Below are 17943 nucleotides of genomic sequence, written 5' to 3'. Positions count from 1 at the left end.
CTGGTTAGTCAACAAAATGATGGACTGGGTATTAGGACTATCTTGTAGCTCACTGGTACAAATAGGAATAAGTATGCTCTAATTGTATTTTGAGAGAAAAGTGTTATTTTAACAGGAAGGGTGATATGTAGGAGGAGCTAAGGGGGAAGGAGTACTGAGAGGAAGAGATGGAGTAAGGAGAGGAGAACATGAAGGAGAGGAGAAGCAAGGTGATGAGAGAGAGAAAGAGAGAGAAAGAGAGAGAAAGAGAGGGGGGCATGAAGGCAGATATCCACGTGTCTCCACCAGTCAAAGATAGTTTATATATCTAGGTTGGGTATTGGGTTACACTTCTGATTGAGCATTACCAAACATATAAAGCCTTTGACTAACACTTAAAAAAATTGTATAAAAGCAAAAAGGAAATGGGGGCATCAGATAGGAGTTTTTTAGGGAGGGGAAATGGGGAAAGGGGATGGCATCTGAAATGTAAATAAAATAGAAAATAAAAAAATTATTTAGCACCATAAATAGTGAGGCAGGAATTACCAAGGAGACATAGCTCAGATCGAGCAAACGTGGCTCCTTTCACTCCTGTTTTCTACAAGGCCAGTCACTCCCATTATATTCACCACTCACTGCAACTAAATAAATTTCTTGGTTTTGATCTGTTTCCTTTTTTCCTATTCCCATTCTTGTTGGTTTACTCACTTCGGATTAAAGTTTTATTCATTTCTGCTGCCTTTTTGGTTTCCTTTATTACTACCTTTGCAGAAGCAGGTTTATCTGGCTCTCCTGAAAACCACATCTTGAGTTCTTTTTAAGTCCCTGTTGCTGAGTTGGCCTCATTCTTGGTCATCTTAGCAGTAAGCAGGGTGTTCCAGGAGCCTGCAGACTACACATTCCCAAAATCCTTACCCTGGCTGTGTTTCTAACCCAAGGAGTGCTTTTAGTTTCAAAACCGAGCCTCCTTTCTGATGAATTTCAAGTCACTATTCTGCAAATTCCTCAGATTTAATTAACATTATCTTTATTGTTCCATCATTGTCTAGCTTTGCAAACACAATGTTATGTCTAATGAAGCAACAATCCTGGCTCACATTGTTTGGCATTGCTCAGCTTCTAGATGCACTAAGTTTAAAAAAACCACTAGGCAGGAAGAGAAGCCATAGGGTTCTTAACAATCAAGGCACAGGAGATAGGAGCCAGACCACATGTTCATAACAGTCACATGAAGAGCATGACTCAAAGAAGTGACACTCAGTGCAGATCCAAGTACAGGAAACCACAGATCATTCTTCCTCCTTTGAATAGTCTTCCTCAAGCACCAGTTTCTCAGCAGTCTGTGTGCTAGGTCTTATTAATATTGACAACTGACTCAGAGGACTCTTCTCTTTGCCACAGACAAGCTTAACATCAACCATAAGACGAATAGAGCAAAGGTAAGATGCCTTTTGCGACCCTCTTCCCAAGCTATCATATATATTTTATATTCTGTGATCATGCATCTACATCTTGAGGTGGAAAATCCAAAAAGTGTCATGTGTTTCTGCCGAAGGACCCATAAAATTTTCATGGCAGCATTGCAGGTTTGAAGACTGTGTTGAGGGAAGCCTGAACCAAGGCAATGTCTTCTTGTTGTGCTTTCCCAAATTCTGCCCTTATGCACACTGTGCAAACTGCTATTATTCTGAATACTGCCTTTTCCTTGTCTTAGCAAGTATATGTGTACAGGCACTGTCTATAAAATCCTAGTTTTATCAGTCCCTCAATTACCTGTTTTCTGCAAGGGAGAGTTTCCATTCCTTTGTGCATTTCAGTCTTAGTAGGCAATAGCTGGTCTAAAATTGAGTGACTGTGAGGAACACAGTTAAGTAGAACTTATCAATAATGTTCATATTTTGGGAAAGTTACATGAGGTGTTTATCCTATCTATATCCCAAATAAGGAACATGTAGGGTGGAGCTCTATCTGAAACCAGAGCTGTTGCTATGATAGCAATGTACCTGTGCTATGACCCAGGCATTAAATATTGATCAATTTTGTTCTCTGAACATTTGATTTAAGCAAACAGTATACTATTATTACTCTGCTCAGATCTGTCAGTATTCCTCATCTCTGTCAACCTCTCCCTCTACAAGTTCCTTTTTGAGATCATGTTATTTAGTTCTGTTTTATAAAATCTATTCTGTATGCCAGTTGGGTGAATCGAGCTATCTATTGACACTTGATTTGATTACCAGTGGGAACTTGATTGAAATAAATTGTTTGTCCTCTCCTTGAATCTGTTGTTAGTCAATTATTTAGCTTCCAGAGGTAACCCTCCCAGAATTCACACTCCATCAATATCTGGCTATTGATGGGAATATATTTGTACATAACCTGTGTAGGTATTCCCAAGTGATCCAAGTTGGTGACTGGAATGAGCATGTCTTGGCAAGGATACATCATTTTTTAAGATCTTCTTATGTTTTCTTATCTTACATTCTCTCTGATTTTTCTTCTGCAATGTTATCTGATCCTCATAGAGGATTATAGAAATGACTTTCTTAAGGCCAAACACTCAAATGCCCTCAGTATCTTACACTGTCATGAGTCTCTTACAAGTATGTTCTTGAAAACAGAAGCTTCTCTGATGAAGGTTGAGTGTATTGTCCATACAGGAATATAAGTATTATATTCAGACAGCAGCTCAATGCTATGTCAATTTAGTTTAACAACTGGCCTCAGTTTCACTCTAGTTCCTGAGATATCCAAATTCTTGTGGGTTTTATTCCATTTTCAGGACAAAGCAAGTGTTTTCTCTATGGAATTTGCTTTAAATCCAGCTAGAAAACAGTTTCTTACCTAATTAATGCTGCTGCCTCTATTCCACAGCTATGTACATCTTGCCTGAAAGTTGGTCTCATAGACTGTTGAATTCTTAACTGTTTAAGACTATAGATATTGTTAATCCCATAGAAGTCTTCACAGAAACTTCTGTGACTGTGACAAGTACCCAACAGGGACTAAGTTCCTTGTGCCGTGAAGAAAGACTAGCACACCAGTTCCTTCTAGCGACAGTTTTACTCAGGAATGACTTTCAGTTACAGCATCAATGGTGTGCCCCCCCCCCCGTGCCTCCCTCGAGTGCAGCTTAAGTAGCCTCCAGTGGACTGCCCATCAGCCCATACTACGTTCCGCTCCACCATAGGCTGACACCCATGACTAGAGATCAGGCTACTGGCAAGCCCAGCCTCCTCACCAAATAAGGACTTGTTTACCCCAAGAGGGCTAAGGCAGTAGGCACCCGCTTTAGGGCGCAGCAGAAGCTTTCCACAGTTCCTCACTCCCAGTACCAGCTAATTCCATGTAATTTGTACATTCACGGTGTTGAGTGTCTTAAGTAATAAGGTCTGAATGTGTAATTATTATTTGGAAAGAAAAGGAATAACAAGAATCTGTAATTGTTTTGGGGGCTCTCTGGACATTCCATGATACACTCACTCACACACACATATGTATGTATTACATACATATATGTTATATATGTACATATACATAAATATATATGCATATATATGCATACAGATATACACACATATATGTCTGGCAAGGTATTTTGTTTAACAACCCATTGGACATCAAAGCAGTCTTTGCCAGGTATAAAAAGTAGCTCCTTGAAAACTCATTTTTCAAAAATAACTTATGTCTTCAAGTTTAGTTACACAGTAGTAAATTTCTGTATGCCTTTCATTTTGATTAACCAACTTAATCTTGTCTTATTTACCTATTTCTTCACTCCTCTCCTATGTGAATCTTTCTACTCTTAGTATCCCTGATTGTACATTTATTTTTCTTCATTTCATTCTATTACCTCTCCTTAGGCATAACCTCTCAGTAAGCAGACTCTTCTGTGGACTCTCATCAGCTCCTGCCTTCAGGTTCCAGCCCTGCTTGAATTCCTGTCTTAACACACGTTCTAGTGTCCTGGCTTCCACAAATAATCTTAGATGACAAAAAATAATCTTAGATGACAAAAAATTTTGAGATTTGAAGCTAGGATTCACAGATGGAGAATATCTGCTATTTTCTTTTTTGATGTTTCTGCTGTTTTCCTCTGAATATAATTTTTTTCAGTGATAGCAATATACATGAAATTTTCACAACAATTTATTTAAAATGTTCATATATATATATATATATATATATATATATATATATATATATACATATATATATCTCCAGCAATCAGTTGATTGATATATCTAGACTTATTCTCTATCCTAGTTATAGTGATTAGAACAAGAATTAATGTGGATAATGTAAGATGGTTTTTTCTAGGATATTAAATCTTTAAGATATATGCTAAATCATAATATAGTTAGGTATTATCTCATTAGGGTTACTATTGCTGTGTTGAAATACCATTATAAAAGCTATTTGGGGGAAGGAAAAGGATTTTGCTTTATGCTTTTATATCACAGTTCATCCATCAGCAAAGGAAGTTAAGGCAGAAAGCCAAGCAGGTCTGAAACCTGCAGGCAAGAGCTGTTGAGAGTCCACAGAAGAGTCTGCTTATTAGTTTCTTTATTATGGCTTTGTCAACCTGCTTAATTATAGAAGCTAGAACCAGCCAACCAGAGACAGCACCACTCATAGTAGGCTAGGTTCTCCCATCAATTGCTAAGCAAGGAAAAGCCCTACAGACTTGTGTACAGTCTGATCTTATGGAGGCACTTTCTCAACTGAGGCTATTTCCTAGACTCTAGCTTACGTCAAGTTCACATAAAACAAGCCAGCACAGATATATAACAGATCTATCCCATTTTCTGAGGAACCAGCATACTAATTTCATTCTCACCAAGAGTGAATTAGTGTTTTTCTTTCCCCATATCCTTAACATTATTTCTTGTTCTTTAGATTTTTGGTAATATCCATTCTTATTGGGACAAGATAGATTCTCATTGGAATTTACAATTTCTTGATGGCCACTAATAAACACTTTTCAAAATGTTAGCAGATACTCATAATTCTTTTCGTATGTGTCTGTCCAAATCTCTATTTTTTCCCTTGATTGGGTTGTTTCTTTTCTTGATGTTTTACTTTTTTAGATATTTATGTTTTCTAGACAACAATCTTCTGTTGTATGGGTAGCTGGAAAATTGTATTACTTTTTCTTTATTCTGAATTTTGTTCCTGTCTTCCTTATGTTCATTCAGGTGGTTATTCAAATTCTCTTTGAATTCCATGAACTCCTGAACATGCTTGTATTTGTTCCTTTGAATCTTATGCTTTGAGCTTCATTTAAATTATTCTTACTGGGGATTATATACTCTAGAATTCCTGATCTTTAGGAAAAGCATTTTGTTTTTATTTTCATATATATTTTTTAATTTGGTGATATGTCCCAAGCATCTGAAGTCTAGTTCTTGGTTGTTTCTTTGGTATAAGGTTTTGCTTGCCATTTTGGAGGAGTCCCTAGGTGAATCACAAAACACATACTTTGGGGAATTGAAAGGAACAATCTTTCAGAGCAGGAGAGGGTTTTTATGAATAAAATCTGAGTTGATACAGAGAAGATCCAGGTTAGATATATAGTCTGATAGGTAGAATAGACTCAAGGTTTATCAGGTTTCTTCAGGATGTGTATAACACTTGATATTTGCAGTAAGATTCTTTCTTGTTGTGGAATGTTTTCTTTCCCTGTGTTTCCAGATCAAAGATATTTACACAGAACTGTGTTGTTTTGCTAATAGGTTTTCCTTTGCAAGTAAGCTCTCACATTTTCATGCAGCCTTTCAGATGAGCATTCTGTATGTATCATTTACTTCTGACACTGCTCAACACATTTTTTGTTATATATAGGTTCATTTTTTAGCATATCCATTTGGAATGTCCCTGCATTTGTTGGAATATCCCTATATTTTTATAAATCAAGAAAAATTCAAATTCAAGCTTAGACTATCCATGAACTCAATGAAATCTTCCTGTCACACCCTCTAGAGTCAGGTATTCCTCAAGTAAGCTACAATATTGAGAGATATTTTCTATTAAGTGCTCTCTAGCTCTGTAATGGTTTCTGTCTCACAATGACCTCTATTTAGCAGTTGCTATTTTTCCTTCATTTTATTTTTCTCCAAATTTGCCTTTTTGTTTCTTAGAGTCTTAGAAATTTAGTTAATCTCAGAACCAATGCCTAAACTCTGGTTTGAAACACTTCTAGGTCAACAGTCTTGACAGTTTTTGGACATTCCTTCAATGGGCAATGATAAAGTCCATCAGTAGCCATATTGTAGCATAAGCCATTCTTTCAAATACACTAGAACTTCTTCTCAAAGAAACATCATCAATGATATTTTCCTCTTTTTATATGCTTTAAGGTACTAAACCTGCTCTAAAATATTTGTAAAAGCATTTTTTCATTTATTAGATATTTTATTTCACTTCATATGCCATCCCCTTTCCCCATTCCCCCCTTAGAAAACCCCTATCCCATGCCCCCTTATCCTTTTTGAATTTATACATCTTTTTTAAAAAAATGTTAATCGTAGGCTTTATAAGTTTGGTATTGTTCAATCAGAGGTGTAACTCACTAACCAACCTAGATATAACAACTATCTTTGACTGGTGAAGATACATGAACATCTGCTTCCCTGTCTCCCCCCTCTTTCTCTCTTTCATCACCTAGCTTCTCCTCTCCTTCTTCTTCTCCTCTTCTTACTCCTTTTCTTCCTCTCAGTACTCCTCCCACCTTAGCTCCTCCTACACATCACCCTTCCTGTTAAAATGAAACTTTTCTCTCAAAATACAATTAGAGCATAATTATGCCAATTTGTACCAGTGAGGTACAGGATAGTCCTTTTGTTGACTAACCAGCTCCTCTGTCATCTATTCTAACTAAAACATTTAGTTCTAAACCTGGTTTTAGGATGAATGTCAGCTGACGACCATCCATTCAAATCTTTTCTCTTAAGGTCAATAGCTATATGTTTTCAACCCCATCAGAAATCCAGAATGACTGAGTCAACTATAATTGTGGGAAGCACAAAGCATAGTTTCTAAAACTTAGCCAATTTATAGAGACTTCTGAACACCTGGACACTCGCTCTACTTCAAAACGTTGAAGCATCTGTTCTTCTGCCTACTGGCCCAGGATCATCTGACAGACCTTAGGGCTGCAGAATTATTAAGGGCTGATTACTCTGTCTAGGCAGATATAATCAGTCGACTATTCTGCAAGTGTGTCCTTTTCTGGACAGTAATTTGTCTGTAGAAGGAAAGTGGCAATTCTTGCCTAGTGGCTGTCTCACCACAACTGGAGTAACTCCAAGGATGCTCAATTTCTTCTTAGAATTCAATATAGGAAGCTGTAAGGAACAGACAGGTCTCTAATCAAAATGAACATTAATACTGAAATGTTTGTCATGTCAATTCTAAGGATTTCTGATGTTTTGAAAACCAACTATCCATGTAAGGTAATCTGGACTGTTGCCTGTTAACTCCACTCAGCTATTTCTAAATAAAACATAGAAAACACCCTTATAATAAACTCCAAGCCATGAATTTGCTATAGTCCCTTAACTCACAGTCTGACCATCTCAAATCAGTTTAAAAAGTTAAAGAAGGACTGAGTCCAAGCCTTGTATTCCTAAATGTGTTATACTGGTACAATGCCTATGAGAGTAGCAATATTCATCTCACTCTTATATCACTAAGAAGCTCATGCCAATGAAAACCTTAAAATTTGTAATCAAAGTAAATTGGTGCCATTTAAGAATTTATATCTTCATCTTGATATTAATTATACAGATTTCTACTAATAGGTATGGCTATGCAGTTAACCCCTAGCTAATACTCTCTATTCCCACAAAACCACTACTTTTCCCTAGAAAGACAGCCCAACATTTACCACCTTAGTCCCCAAGCCCAGGGAATAGGGGCGCTGACTCTTCATTAGCTTCTTCAAGCTGATTATGGGCGTTGAGATATTAGAAGAGGAGTGGGGGGAAGAGCAAATTGATAATCCTCTGATGCTGTGTCTTCACTGCCTCCAGATGGAATTCCCAGACCTCAGAGGTTTGAGCAGGTCTGACCAGCTTGCTTGTTGAGTAGATACACCAAGGCTGATCATTCTGCAATATATAATTCTCAAAACAAATTTTAGTATCAAGATAGTTTTTTTTAAAGAGGGCTGACATTTTATTAAGAATGTTGGTTCTAACCAGTTTTCTTTTTTTCCCCTCTTTTATTGGATATAATACTTACATTTCAAATTTTATCCCCTTACCGCATTTCCCCCACCACCCAGGAACCCCGTATCCAATAGCCTCTCCTCCTGTTTCTATGAAGGTGTTTACCCACCTACCCCCATCCCCCCTCCCTACCCTCAGATTCTCCCCCCCTCAGTGCTCAGCCTTCAGGGTACCAATGACCTTGTCTCCCACCTATGCCCAACAAGGCCATCCTCCCCTACATATACAGCTGGAGTCATGTGTCTCTCCCTATGTGCTCCTAGGCTGGTGGTTTAGACCCTGGGGAGCTCTGGCTGGTTGGTATTGTTGCTCTCCTCATGGGGCCACCAGCCCTTAAGGTTCCTTCAGTTTACTCTCTAACTCCTCCATTGGGAACCTTTGATCAGATTAATGGATAGCTGTGAGTATCTGTCTCTGGGTATGTCAGAATCTGGGGGACCTCTAAGGAGACAGCCTTATCAGGCTGCTGTCAGCTTTCCCATCCTGACATCCATATCAGCATCTATTTTTGGTGACTGCCAATGGAATGAATACCCAGATGGAATGGTCTCCATACAACTCCCCCCCTTCAGATTCTGTCCCACACTTTGTCTCCATATTTGCTCCCTTGGGTATTTAGTTACTCCTTCTAAGAAAGACCTAGGCATCCTCACTTGTTCTTTCTTCTTCATGAGCTTCATGTCATCTGGTAGTTGAATCTTTGTTGTTTCAAATTTTTGGGCTAATCTCCACTTATCAGTGAGTAAATACCATGTGTGTTCTTTTGTGATTGGGTTACCTCACTCAGGATGATATTTTCTAGTTCCATCCATTTACCTAAGAATTTCTCGAATTCATTATTTTTAATAGCTGAGTAATATTCCATTGTGTAAATGTACCACATTTTTTGTATCCATTCCTCTGTTGAAGGGCATCTGGGTTCTTTCCAGCTTCTGGCTATTATAAATAAGGCTGCTATGAACATAGTGGAGCATATGTCTTTGTTATTTGTTGGGGGCATTTTCTGGGTATATGCCCAGGAGTGGTATAGCTGGGTCCTCAGGTAGTGCTTTGTCCAATTTCTGAGGAACTGCCAGACTGACTTCCAGAGTGGTTGTACCAGCTTGCAACCCCACCAACAATGAAGGAGTGTTCCTCTTTCTTCACATCCTCACCAGCATCTACTATCACCTGAGTTTTTCATCTTAGCCATTCTGACTGCTGTGAGGTGGTATCTCAGGGTTGTTTTAATTTGCATTTCCCTGATGACTAAGGATGTTGAGCATTTCTTAAGGTGCTTCTTGGCCATTCGAGTTTCCTCAGTTGAGAATTCTTTGCTTAGCTCTGTACCCTATTTTTAATGGGGTTATTTTGTTGTTTGGCATCTAATTTCTTGAGTTCTTTGTATATATGTGATATTAGCCCTCTATCAGATGTAGGATTGGTAATGATCTTTTCCCAATCTGTTGGTTGCCATTTTGTCTTGTTGACAGTGTCCTTTGCCTTACAGAAGCTTTGCAATTTGATGAGGTCCCATTTGTCGATTCTTGATCTTAGAGCATAAGCCATTGGTGTTCTGTTCAGGAACTTTTCCCCTGTGCCTACGTATTCAAGGGTCTTCCCCAACTTCTTTTCTATTAGTTTCAGTGTATCTGGCTTTATGTGAAGGTCCTTTATCCACTTGGAGTTGAGTTTTGTACAAGGGGATAAAAATGGATAAATTTGCATTCTTCTACATGTTGACCTCCAGTTGAGCCAGCACCACTTGTTGAAAATGCTGTCCTTTTTCCACTGGATGGATTTAGCTCCCTTGTCAAAGATCAAGTGGCCGTAGGCTTGCAGGTTCATTTCTGGGTCTTCAATTCTATTCCATTGATCATCCTGTCTGTCTCTGTACCAGTAACTTGCAGTTTTTATCACTACTGCTCTGTAGTACAGTTTAAGGTCCGGAATGGTGATTCCCCCAGAGGTTCCTTTATTGTTGAGAATAGTTCTCGCTATCCTAGGTTTTTTTGTTATTCCAAATGAATTTGTAAATTGCTCTTTCTATCTCTATGAAGAATTGATTTGGAATTTTGATGGGTATTGCATTGAATCTGTAGATTGCTTTTGGCAGGATAGCCATTTTTACTAAGTTAATCCTGCCAATCCAGGAGCATTAGAGATCTTTCCAACTTCTGAGATCTTCTTCAATTTCTTTCTTAAGAGAGTTGAAGTTCTTGTCATACAGGTCTTTCACTTGCTTGGTTAGATTCACTCCAAGATATTTTATTTTATTTGTGGCTATTGTGAAGCGTGTCATTTCCCTAATTTCTTTCTCAGCCTGTTTATCCTTTGAATAGAGGAATGCTATTGATTTGTTTGAGTTGATTTTATATCCAGACACATTGCTAAAGTTGTTTATCAGGTTTAGGAGTTCTCTGGTGGAAGTTTTAGGTTCACTTAAGTATACTATCATATCATCTGCAAATAGTGAAATTTTGACTTCTTCCTTTCCTATCTGTATCCCTTTGACTTCCTTTTGTTGTCTAATTGCTCTAGCTAAGACTTCCAGTACTATATTGAATAGGTAAGGTGAGAGTGGGCAGCCTTGCCTAGTCCCTGATCTTAGTGGGATTGCTTCAAGTTTCTCTCCATTTAGTTTGATGTTGGCTACTGGCTTGCTGTATATTGCTTTTACTATGTTTAGATATGGGCCTTGAATTCCTGATCTTTCCAAGACTTTTAACATGAAGGGATGTTGGATTTTGTCAAATGCTTTCTCAGCATCTAGTGAGATGACCATGTGGATTTTCTCTTTGAGTTTATTTATGTAGTGGATTACATGGATGGATTTCTGAATATTGAACCATCCCTGCATTCCTGGGATAAAGCCTACTTGATCTTGATGGATAATTGTTTTGATGTGTAGTTGGATTCGGTTTGTGAGAATTTTATTGAGTATTTTTGCATCAATATTCATAAGAGAGATTGGTCTGTAGTTCTCTTTCTTTGTTGGGTCTTTCTGTGGTTTAGGTATGAGTGTAATGGTAGCTTCATAGAATGAATTGCGTAGTGTTCCTTCTGTTTCTATTCGATGGAATAGCTTGAAGAGGATTGGTATTAGGTCTTCCTTGAAGGTCTGAAAGAATTCTGCACTGAAACCATCTGGCCCCAGACATTTTTTGGTGGGAAGATTTTTAATGACTGTGTCTATTTATTTAGGAGTTATGGGACTGTTTAGATGGTTTATGTGCTCCTCGTTTAACTTTGGTACCTGGTATCTGTCTAGAAAATTGTCCATTTCAGCCAGATTTTCCAATTTTGTTGAGTATAGGCCCTTGTAGTAGGATCTGATGATTTTTTAAAATTTCCTCTGTTTCTGTTGTTATGTCTCCCTTTTCAGTTCTGATTTTATTAATTTGAATGCTGCCTCTGCGCCCTTTGGTTAGTCTGGCTAAGGGTTTGTCTATCTTGTTGATTTTCTCAAAGAACCAGCTCCTGGTTTTGTTGATATTTTGTATAGTTCTTTTTGTTTCAACTTGGTTGATTTCAGCCCCGAGTTTGATTATTTCCTGCCATCTACTCCTCTTGGGTATACTAGCTTTTTGTTCTAATGCATTCAGGTTTGCTGTCAGGTTGTTAATGTATGCTCTTTCCAATTTCTTTTTGTGAGCACTTAGAGCTATGATTTTTCCTCTTAGTACTGCTTTCAGTGAGTCCCACTTGTTTTGATATGATGTGTCCTCATTTTCATTTAAATCTAAAAAGTCTTTAATTTCTTTCTTTATTTCTTCCTTGACCAAGTTATCATTGAGTAGAGCATTGTTCAGTTTCCAAGTGTATGTGGGCTTTCTGTTGTTTTTGTCCATGTCAAAGATAAGTCTTAGTCCATGGTGGTCTGATAAGGTACTAGAGATTATTCCAATCTTTTTGTACCTGTTGAGGCCTGTTTTGTGACCAATTATATGGTCTATTTTGGAGAAGGTACCATGAGGTGCTGAGAAGAAGGTATATTCTTTTTTTTTTAGGATGAAATGTTCTATAGATGTCAGTTAGGTCCAATTGGTTCATAACTTCTGTTAGTTTCATTGTGTCTCGATTTAATTTCTGTTTCCATGATCTGTCCATAGCTGAGAGTGGGGTGTTGAAATCTCCCACTATTATTGTGTAGGGTGCAATGTATGCTTTAAGCTTTAGTAAAGTGTCTTTTATGTATGTGGGTGCCCTTACATTTGGGGCATAGATGTTCAGAATTGCGAGTTCCTCTTGGTACATTTTTCCTTTGATGAATATGAAGTGTCCTTCTTTATCTTTTTTGATTACTTCTGGTTGAAAACTGATTTTATTTGATATTAGAATCGCTACTCCAGCTTGTTTCTTGGGACCATTTGCTTGGAAGATTGTTTTCCAACCTTTTACTCTGAGGTAGTGTCTGTCCTTTCCACAGAGGTGCGTTTCCTGAATTCAGCAAAATGTTGGGTCCTGTTTACATATCCAGTCTGATAGTCTATGTCTTTTTACTGGAGAATTGAGTCCATTGATATTAAGAGATATTAAGGAAAAATGAGTGTTGTTTCCTGTTATTTTTTGTTATTGGCAGTGGAGATATGTTTGTGTAGCTACCTTCTTTTATGGTTTTTGGAAGATTATTTTCCTGCTTTTTCTAGGTTGTAGTTTCCCTCCTTGTGATGGGGTTTCCCACCAATTACCCTTTGAAGTGCTGGGTTTGTGTTGAGATACTGTGTAAATTTGGATTTGTCATGGAATATTTTGGTTTCTCCATCAATAATGATTGACAGTTTTGCTGGGTATAGTAGTCTGGGCTGGCATTTGTGTTCTTTTAGGGTCTGTATGATATCGGTCCAGGATCTTCTGGCTTTTATGGTCTCTGGTGAGAAGTCTGGTGTAATTCTTATAGGTCTGCCTTTATATGTTACTTTGCCCTTTTCCCTTACTGCTTTTAGTATTTTTTCTTTGTTTTGTACATTTGATGTTTTGACTATTATGTGGCGGGAAGTATTTCTTTTCTGGTCTAAACTATTTGGAGTCTGTAGGCTTCTTGTATATTTATGGACAGCTCTTTCTTTAGGTTAGGGAAGTTTTCCTCTATAATTTTGTTGAGGATATTTACTGGTCCTTTAAGTTGGGAGTCTTCCCCCTCATCTATTCCTATTATCCTTAGGTTTGGCCTTCTCATTGTGTCTTGGATTTCTTGTATATTTTGGGTTAGTAGCTTTTTGCATTTTGCATTTTCTTTGACAGTTGTGTCAATGTTTTCCATGGTATCTTCTGCACATGAGACTCTCTCTTCCATTTCCTGTATTCTGTTGGTAATACTTGTGTCTATGACTCCTGATCGTTTTTTTAAGTTTTCTATCTCCAGGGTATTCTCCCTTTTTGATTTCTTTATTGTTTCTACTTTCATTTTTAGATCCTGCATGGTTTTGTTTAATTCCTTCTCCCGTTTGGTTGCATTTTCTTGCAATTCCTTGAGGGATTTTTGTGTTTCCTCTTTAAGGGTTTCAATCTGTTCTTTGAGAGTGTTATTTATGTCTTTCTTAATGTCCTCTATCATCATCAGGAGAAGTGATTTTAATTCTGAATCCTGCTTTTCTGGTGTGATGGGGTCTTTAGGGATTGCTACGATGGGGGAACTGGGTTCTGATGATGCCATGTAACTTTGGTTTCTGTTGCTTACGTTCTTGCGCCTGCCTTTTGCCATCTGGTTAATTCTAGTGCTACCTGTACTTCTGTCTCTGATTGAAGCCTGCCTTTCCAGTTATCTCACTTGTGTCTAGTCTTCTAGGGGTCCAGATGTCTCTGTGATTTTTCCAGCTGCCCTGATTACAGTGGTATCTTTAGGATGCCTCAGGATATGTTGCCTCCACGGTGGCAGTCCAACTAGGTGTCTGCTGTTCTGGGTGCAGTGTCTCCTCTTGATATCTCAGGATATGTTGTCTGACACTCTGAGTTCAGTTGTTCCTCTGTGGCGCTGGGTTGAGTGGACCTTCCAGTATGTCTCTGGCAGAATCCGGGGTCCACACCACAGCAGACCTGGCAGAGGTCTGGTCTAGGCCTCAGATCCGGGAGATGGGCCGAAGGGGGGTGCTAGCTAACACTGGCTGTGGGATCTGTGGAGCTTCCAGAATGTCTCCACTGGGATCCGGGGTGCACACACCAGCAGGCCGGCTGGGGAGAGGTCTGGTCCAGGCCTCAGATCCAGAAGAGGAGTGACTGGCAGAAGGGGAGTGCTAGCCGGCAGGGGGCGGGAGGGGGGTATCTGTTGGAATCTGAGCACTCACAGCACCCAGGTATGGGCTCAGGGCAGTATGTGGGATTTTCTACCTAATGCTGGCTGTGGGATCCATGGAGCTTCCAGAATGTCTCTGGCAGGATCCGGTGTGCACACACCAGCAGGCCGGATGGGGAGAGTTGTAAAAGCATTTAATCTAAATTTTTAGCTATTGTTGGATTTATTAATTAATTTATTCATTTTTGAATAATTATTACATATATCTTATATTTAATATATATTATATATTGCATATATACGGCATTTATCTTACATGCCTTATATGTATCACATGTAACTTATATATGATAGATACATATAGGGTATATAATTTGTGAATAATAATAATAATAAATCAGTGAAGATTCTCAATTACTCACTGTGTCTCAATAGAAATATGTACACTTGTGATATAGCAACAGACAACAGAAAAGTGCATAATGTCTTCAAAAACTTTTTTTCTTTCAAGTTTCAAATCTGAAATGGAGTTGAGTCACACTAGCATATAGGTCTGGTTCTTTTCAAACTGGTCTTAGTATGACTTGGCATTCCAATCACAACTGTCATTCATGATTTTTATATTTTCCCATTTGATGGCTTCCTCCATGCCCAGACTATGAGCAGCTTTTGGTCATGCTTCTGGCTTCTGAGTTCCTGCAGCAGAAAAGAACCATTCTTATGGGAAAAAAAGTTAGGTTCAGAGTTCTATTTCATTCTGACATAGCCAAAGACACTGAGTTTCTGTATAGAAACCAACTACTCTCATACTATTAAAGGTGATAACTTATAGAGAGCCCAAAGAAATACCAAGTGCATTCAAATTAGTGTTCCAGAAAATTAAATTAATAATGGCTCCAGAAATATTAATATAAATGTATTACTTAATTTCTCTTATGAACCAGGTCAGGCATCACCACATAGCTGCATGTTCCTAAATCAGAGAGTCCACAGCATGTGCTCATGTATTTTTATTTTGTTGTTTCAGGAGCATGAGTGGAGATTTCCTAAACAAGAATCTAAGCAACTCAGCCTGGGAAACTAACACTACATGGCCAAATGATACATTTTGTGTCATCAAGTTCCAGGCCATGAGTTTGCTTTCCCTCATCATTTCCACAGTTGGGATGGTACTAAATGCCATAGTGCTGTGGATCCTCGGCTTCCAGATGCACAAGAATGCCTTCTCTGTCTACATCATCAACCTGGCTGCAGCTGACTTTCTCTTCCTGTGCTCTCAGTTTGTAATTTGCCTTCATATTTTCATTTACTTTTTCTACTCAACTGACATTAATATCCCTTGGTTTTTTTATATTGTGTCATTATCTGCTTATCTTTCTGGTCTGAGCATTCTCAGCACCATCAGCGTTGAGCGCTGCCTGTCTGTAATATGGCCCATCTGGTATCGATGTAAACGTCCAAGACACACATCAGCCATCACATGTTTTGTGCTTTGGGCTATGTCCCTGGTGTTGGGAGTCCTGGGAGAGGTGGTATGTGGTATAGTGTTTAGTAGTTTTGACTATTATTGGTGTGAAATACTTGATATCATCACTACTGTATGGCCAATTGTTTTATTTGTTGTTCTCTGTGCGTCCAGCCTCATTCTGCTTGTCAGGATCTTCTGTGGCTCACAGCGGATTCCTGTGACGAGGCTGTGTGTGACCATTGTACTCACAGTCCTGGTCTTCCTGATCTTTGGTCTTCCCTTTGGGATCTCTTGGCTACTCTATCAGTTGGTTATCAATATTCATAGTATTCAAATTTGCAGTATTTATCAAGAGACACTATTCCTATCCTGTGTTAACAGCTGTGCCAACCCCATTATTTACTTCCTCGTTGGCTCCATTAGACACCGTAGGTTCAGGCGGAAGACTCTCAAGCAAGTTCTGCAGAGAGCCACACAGGACACCCCTGAGGAGGAAGAAGGTGGAGATAAGAGCTCTTCAGAACACCCTGAAGAACTTCAAACAGTTCAAAGCAGCAACTGAGAGCTTCTTGATCAGACAAAAATGGTTTTGAAGGAAATGTTTTTTTCTTATCTGTGTGGACCATTTTTACAACCTTGTTCAGTTTGTTACTTCTTCAGTTGGTTAATTAAAACAATAATTTTTGTAAAAGTTGAGAGAAATGGGTCTTCATACAAATACTGACTGTAGCAATTCTGAAGCTGTGTTACTTAAGGGGTTATAATCTCCTTTTGATGGGACTCCTGTGTAAGTGTTCTGTGGTAGAGAACTGTTGTGGTAAGAACATTAGAAAACAAATGGAAGTTCAAGAAAGGGCTGTATTTCTGTAGTCACTGAAATTTATAATGCTTGCATAAATGTTAATCTTGAAAAAATTCATTTAAAACACTCTTCTCAGTTTTTAAGGCTTAAATAGATATACTTTATAATCCTAGTCGTTATTAATTTCTTCAGGTTATAAAGAATATATGAAGTAATAGTCTTTCTTATGTAAATTGATTACTAAACAAATAAATATTCTCAAATGAAGAATCTCTCTTCACACAGCTGAGTCTTCACTGTGAACATCAAGTTCACTGTATCTCTTATTGTTTAAAATTGGAAAAGTGTACTTAGGTTTTGCAATGAGATCCACCAACATCCATGTCTACGTGAAGGTAGAGAGAGTCTGACTTCTCTGTTTCTCTTCACAATGCCTTCCTTAGCACCCCACAGTCAAGTCTTTTCCCTTTCCTCACTTGTCTTTGATGTGATTCCAGCTCTCTCTGCCTTTCCAGTCCTTCATGAGAAGTTTCTATTAAGGTCCTCTAGACAAGGTTCCTTTGAAATCAAACCTGTCTGAAATTTAAATGATTCTCAGATATTTTTATTACTTGAATTTATTACTTGCATTTATAACAACCATTTTAATTTAATTATGAATATTTTAGTAACATTTTCTATGAAATAATATTTCTGTTTTCAAGCTGTAATATGTGATATTTTTAGTTGAAGCACAATAAAAAAGTTCAACAATAATTTAATTGGATATTTTATTTATTTACATTTCCAATGTTATCCCCTTTCCTGGTTTCCTCTCTGCAAACCCCCTATACCATCCCCTCTTACCCTGCTTCTATGAGGGTGCTCCCCCACCCACCTACTAATTCCTGCCTCAATGCCCTAATATCCCTCTACACTGGGGCAGCAGGCCTTCACAGGACCATGTGCCTCCCCTCTCATGATGGCAAATAAGGCCCTTTTAGCTACTTCAGTGCTTCTCCTAACCCCTCCACTGTGGTCCCTCTGCTTATTCCAATGGTTGGCTGTGAGCATCCTCATCTGTATTGGTCAGGATCTAGAAAAGCCTCTCAAGAAACAGTTGTATTGGGCTCCTATCAACAAACACTTCTTGGCATCCACAATAGGGTCTGGGTTTGGTGTCTACATGCGGGATGGATACCCAGGTGAGGCAGTCTCTAGATGGCCTTTCCTTCAGTCTCTGCTCCACTCATTGTCCCTGGATTTTCAT

The 17943-nt window shown here is 38.5% G+C and overlaps 1 protein-coding gene across 1 annotated transcript; it reads left to right on the top strand.

The window, feature by feature from the left end:
* Positions 1–1289: 1289 nt before the first annotated feature.
* LOC117695902 (mas-related G-protein coupled receptor member B2-like) lies at positions 1290–17390 on the top strand. The gene is made up of 2 exons (XM_034486585.2): positions 1290–1421; positions 15452–17390. The coding sequence occupies exon 2, from the start codon at positions 15456–15458 to the stop codon at positions 16452–16454; it is 999 nt and encodes a 332-aa protein (XP_034342476.1). The 5' UTR covers positions 1290–1421; positions 15452–15455; the 3' UTR covers positions 16455–17390.
* The last annotated feature ends 553 nt before the right edge of the window (positions 17391–17943 follow it).

The sequence above is a fragment of the Arvicanthis niloticus genome, chromosome 1, assembly GCF_011762505.2.
Source record: "Arvicanthis niloticus isolate mArvNil1 chromosome 1, mArvNil1.pat.X, whole genome shotgun sequence".
Lineage (NCBI taxonomy): Eukaryota > Metazoa > Chordata > Mammalia > Rodentia > Muridae > Arvicanthis > Arvicanthis niloticus.
This window is presented reverse-complemented; position numbering and strand designations above follow the sequence as displayed.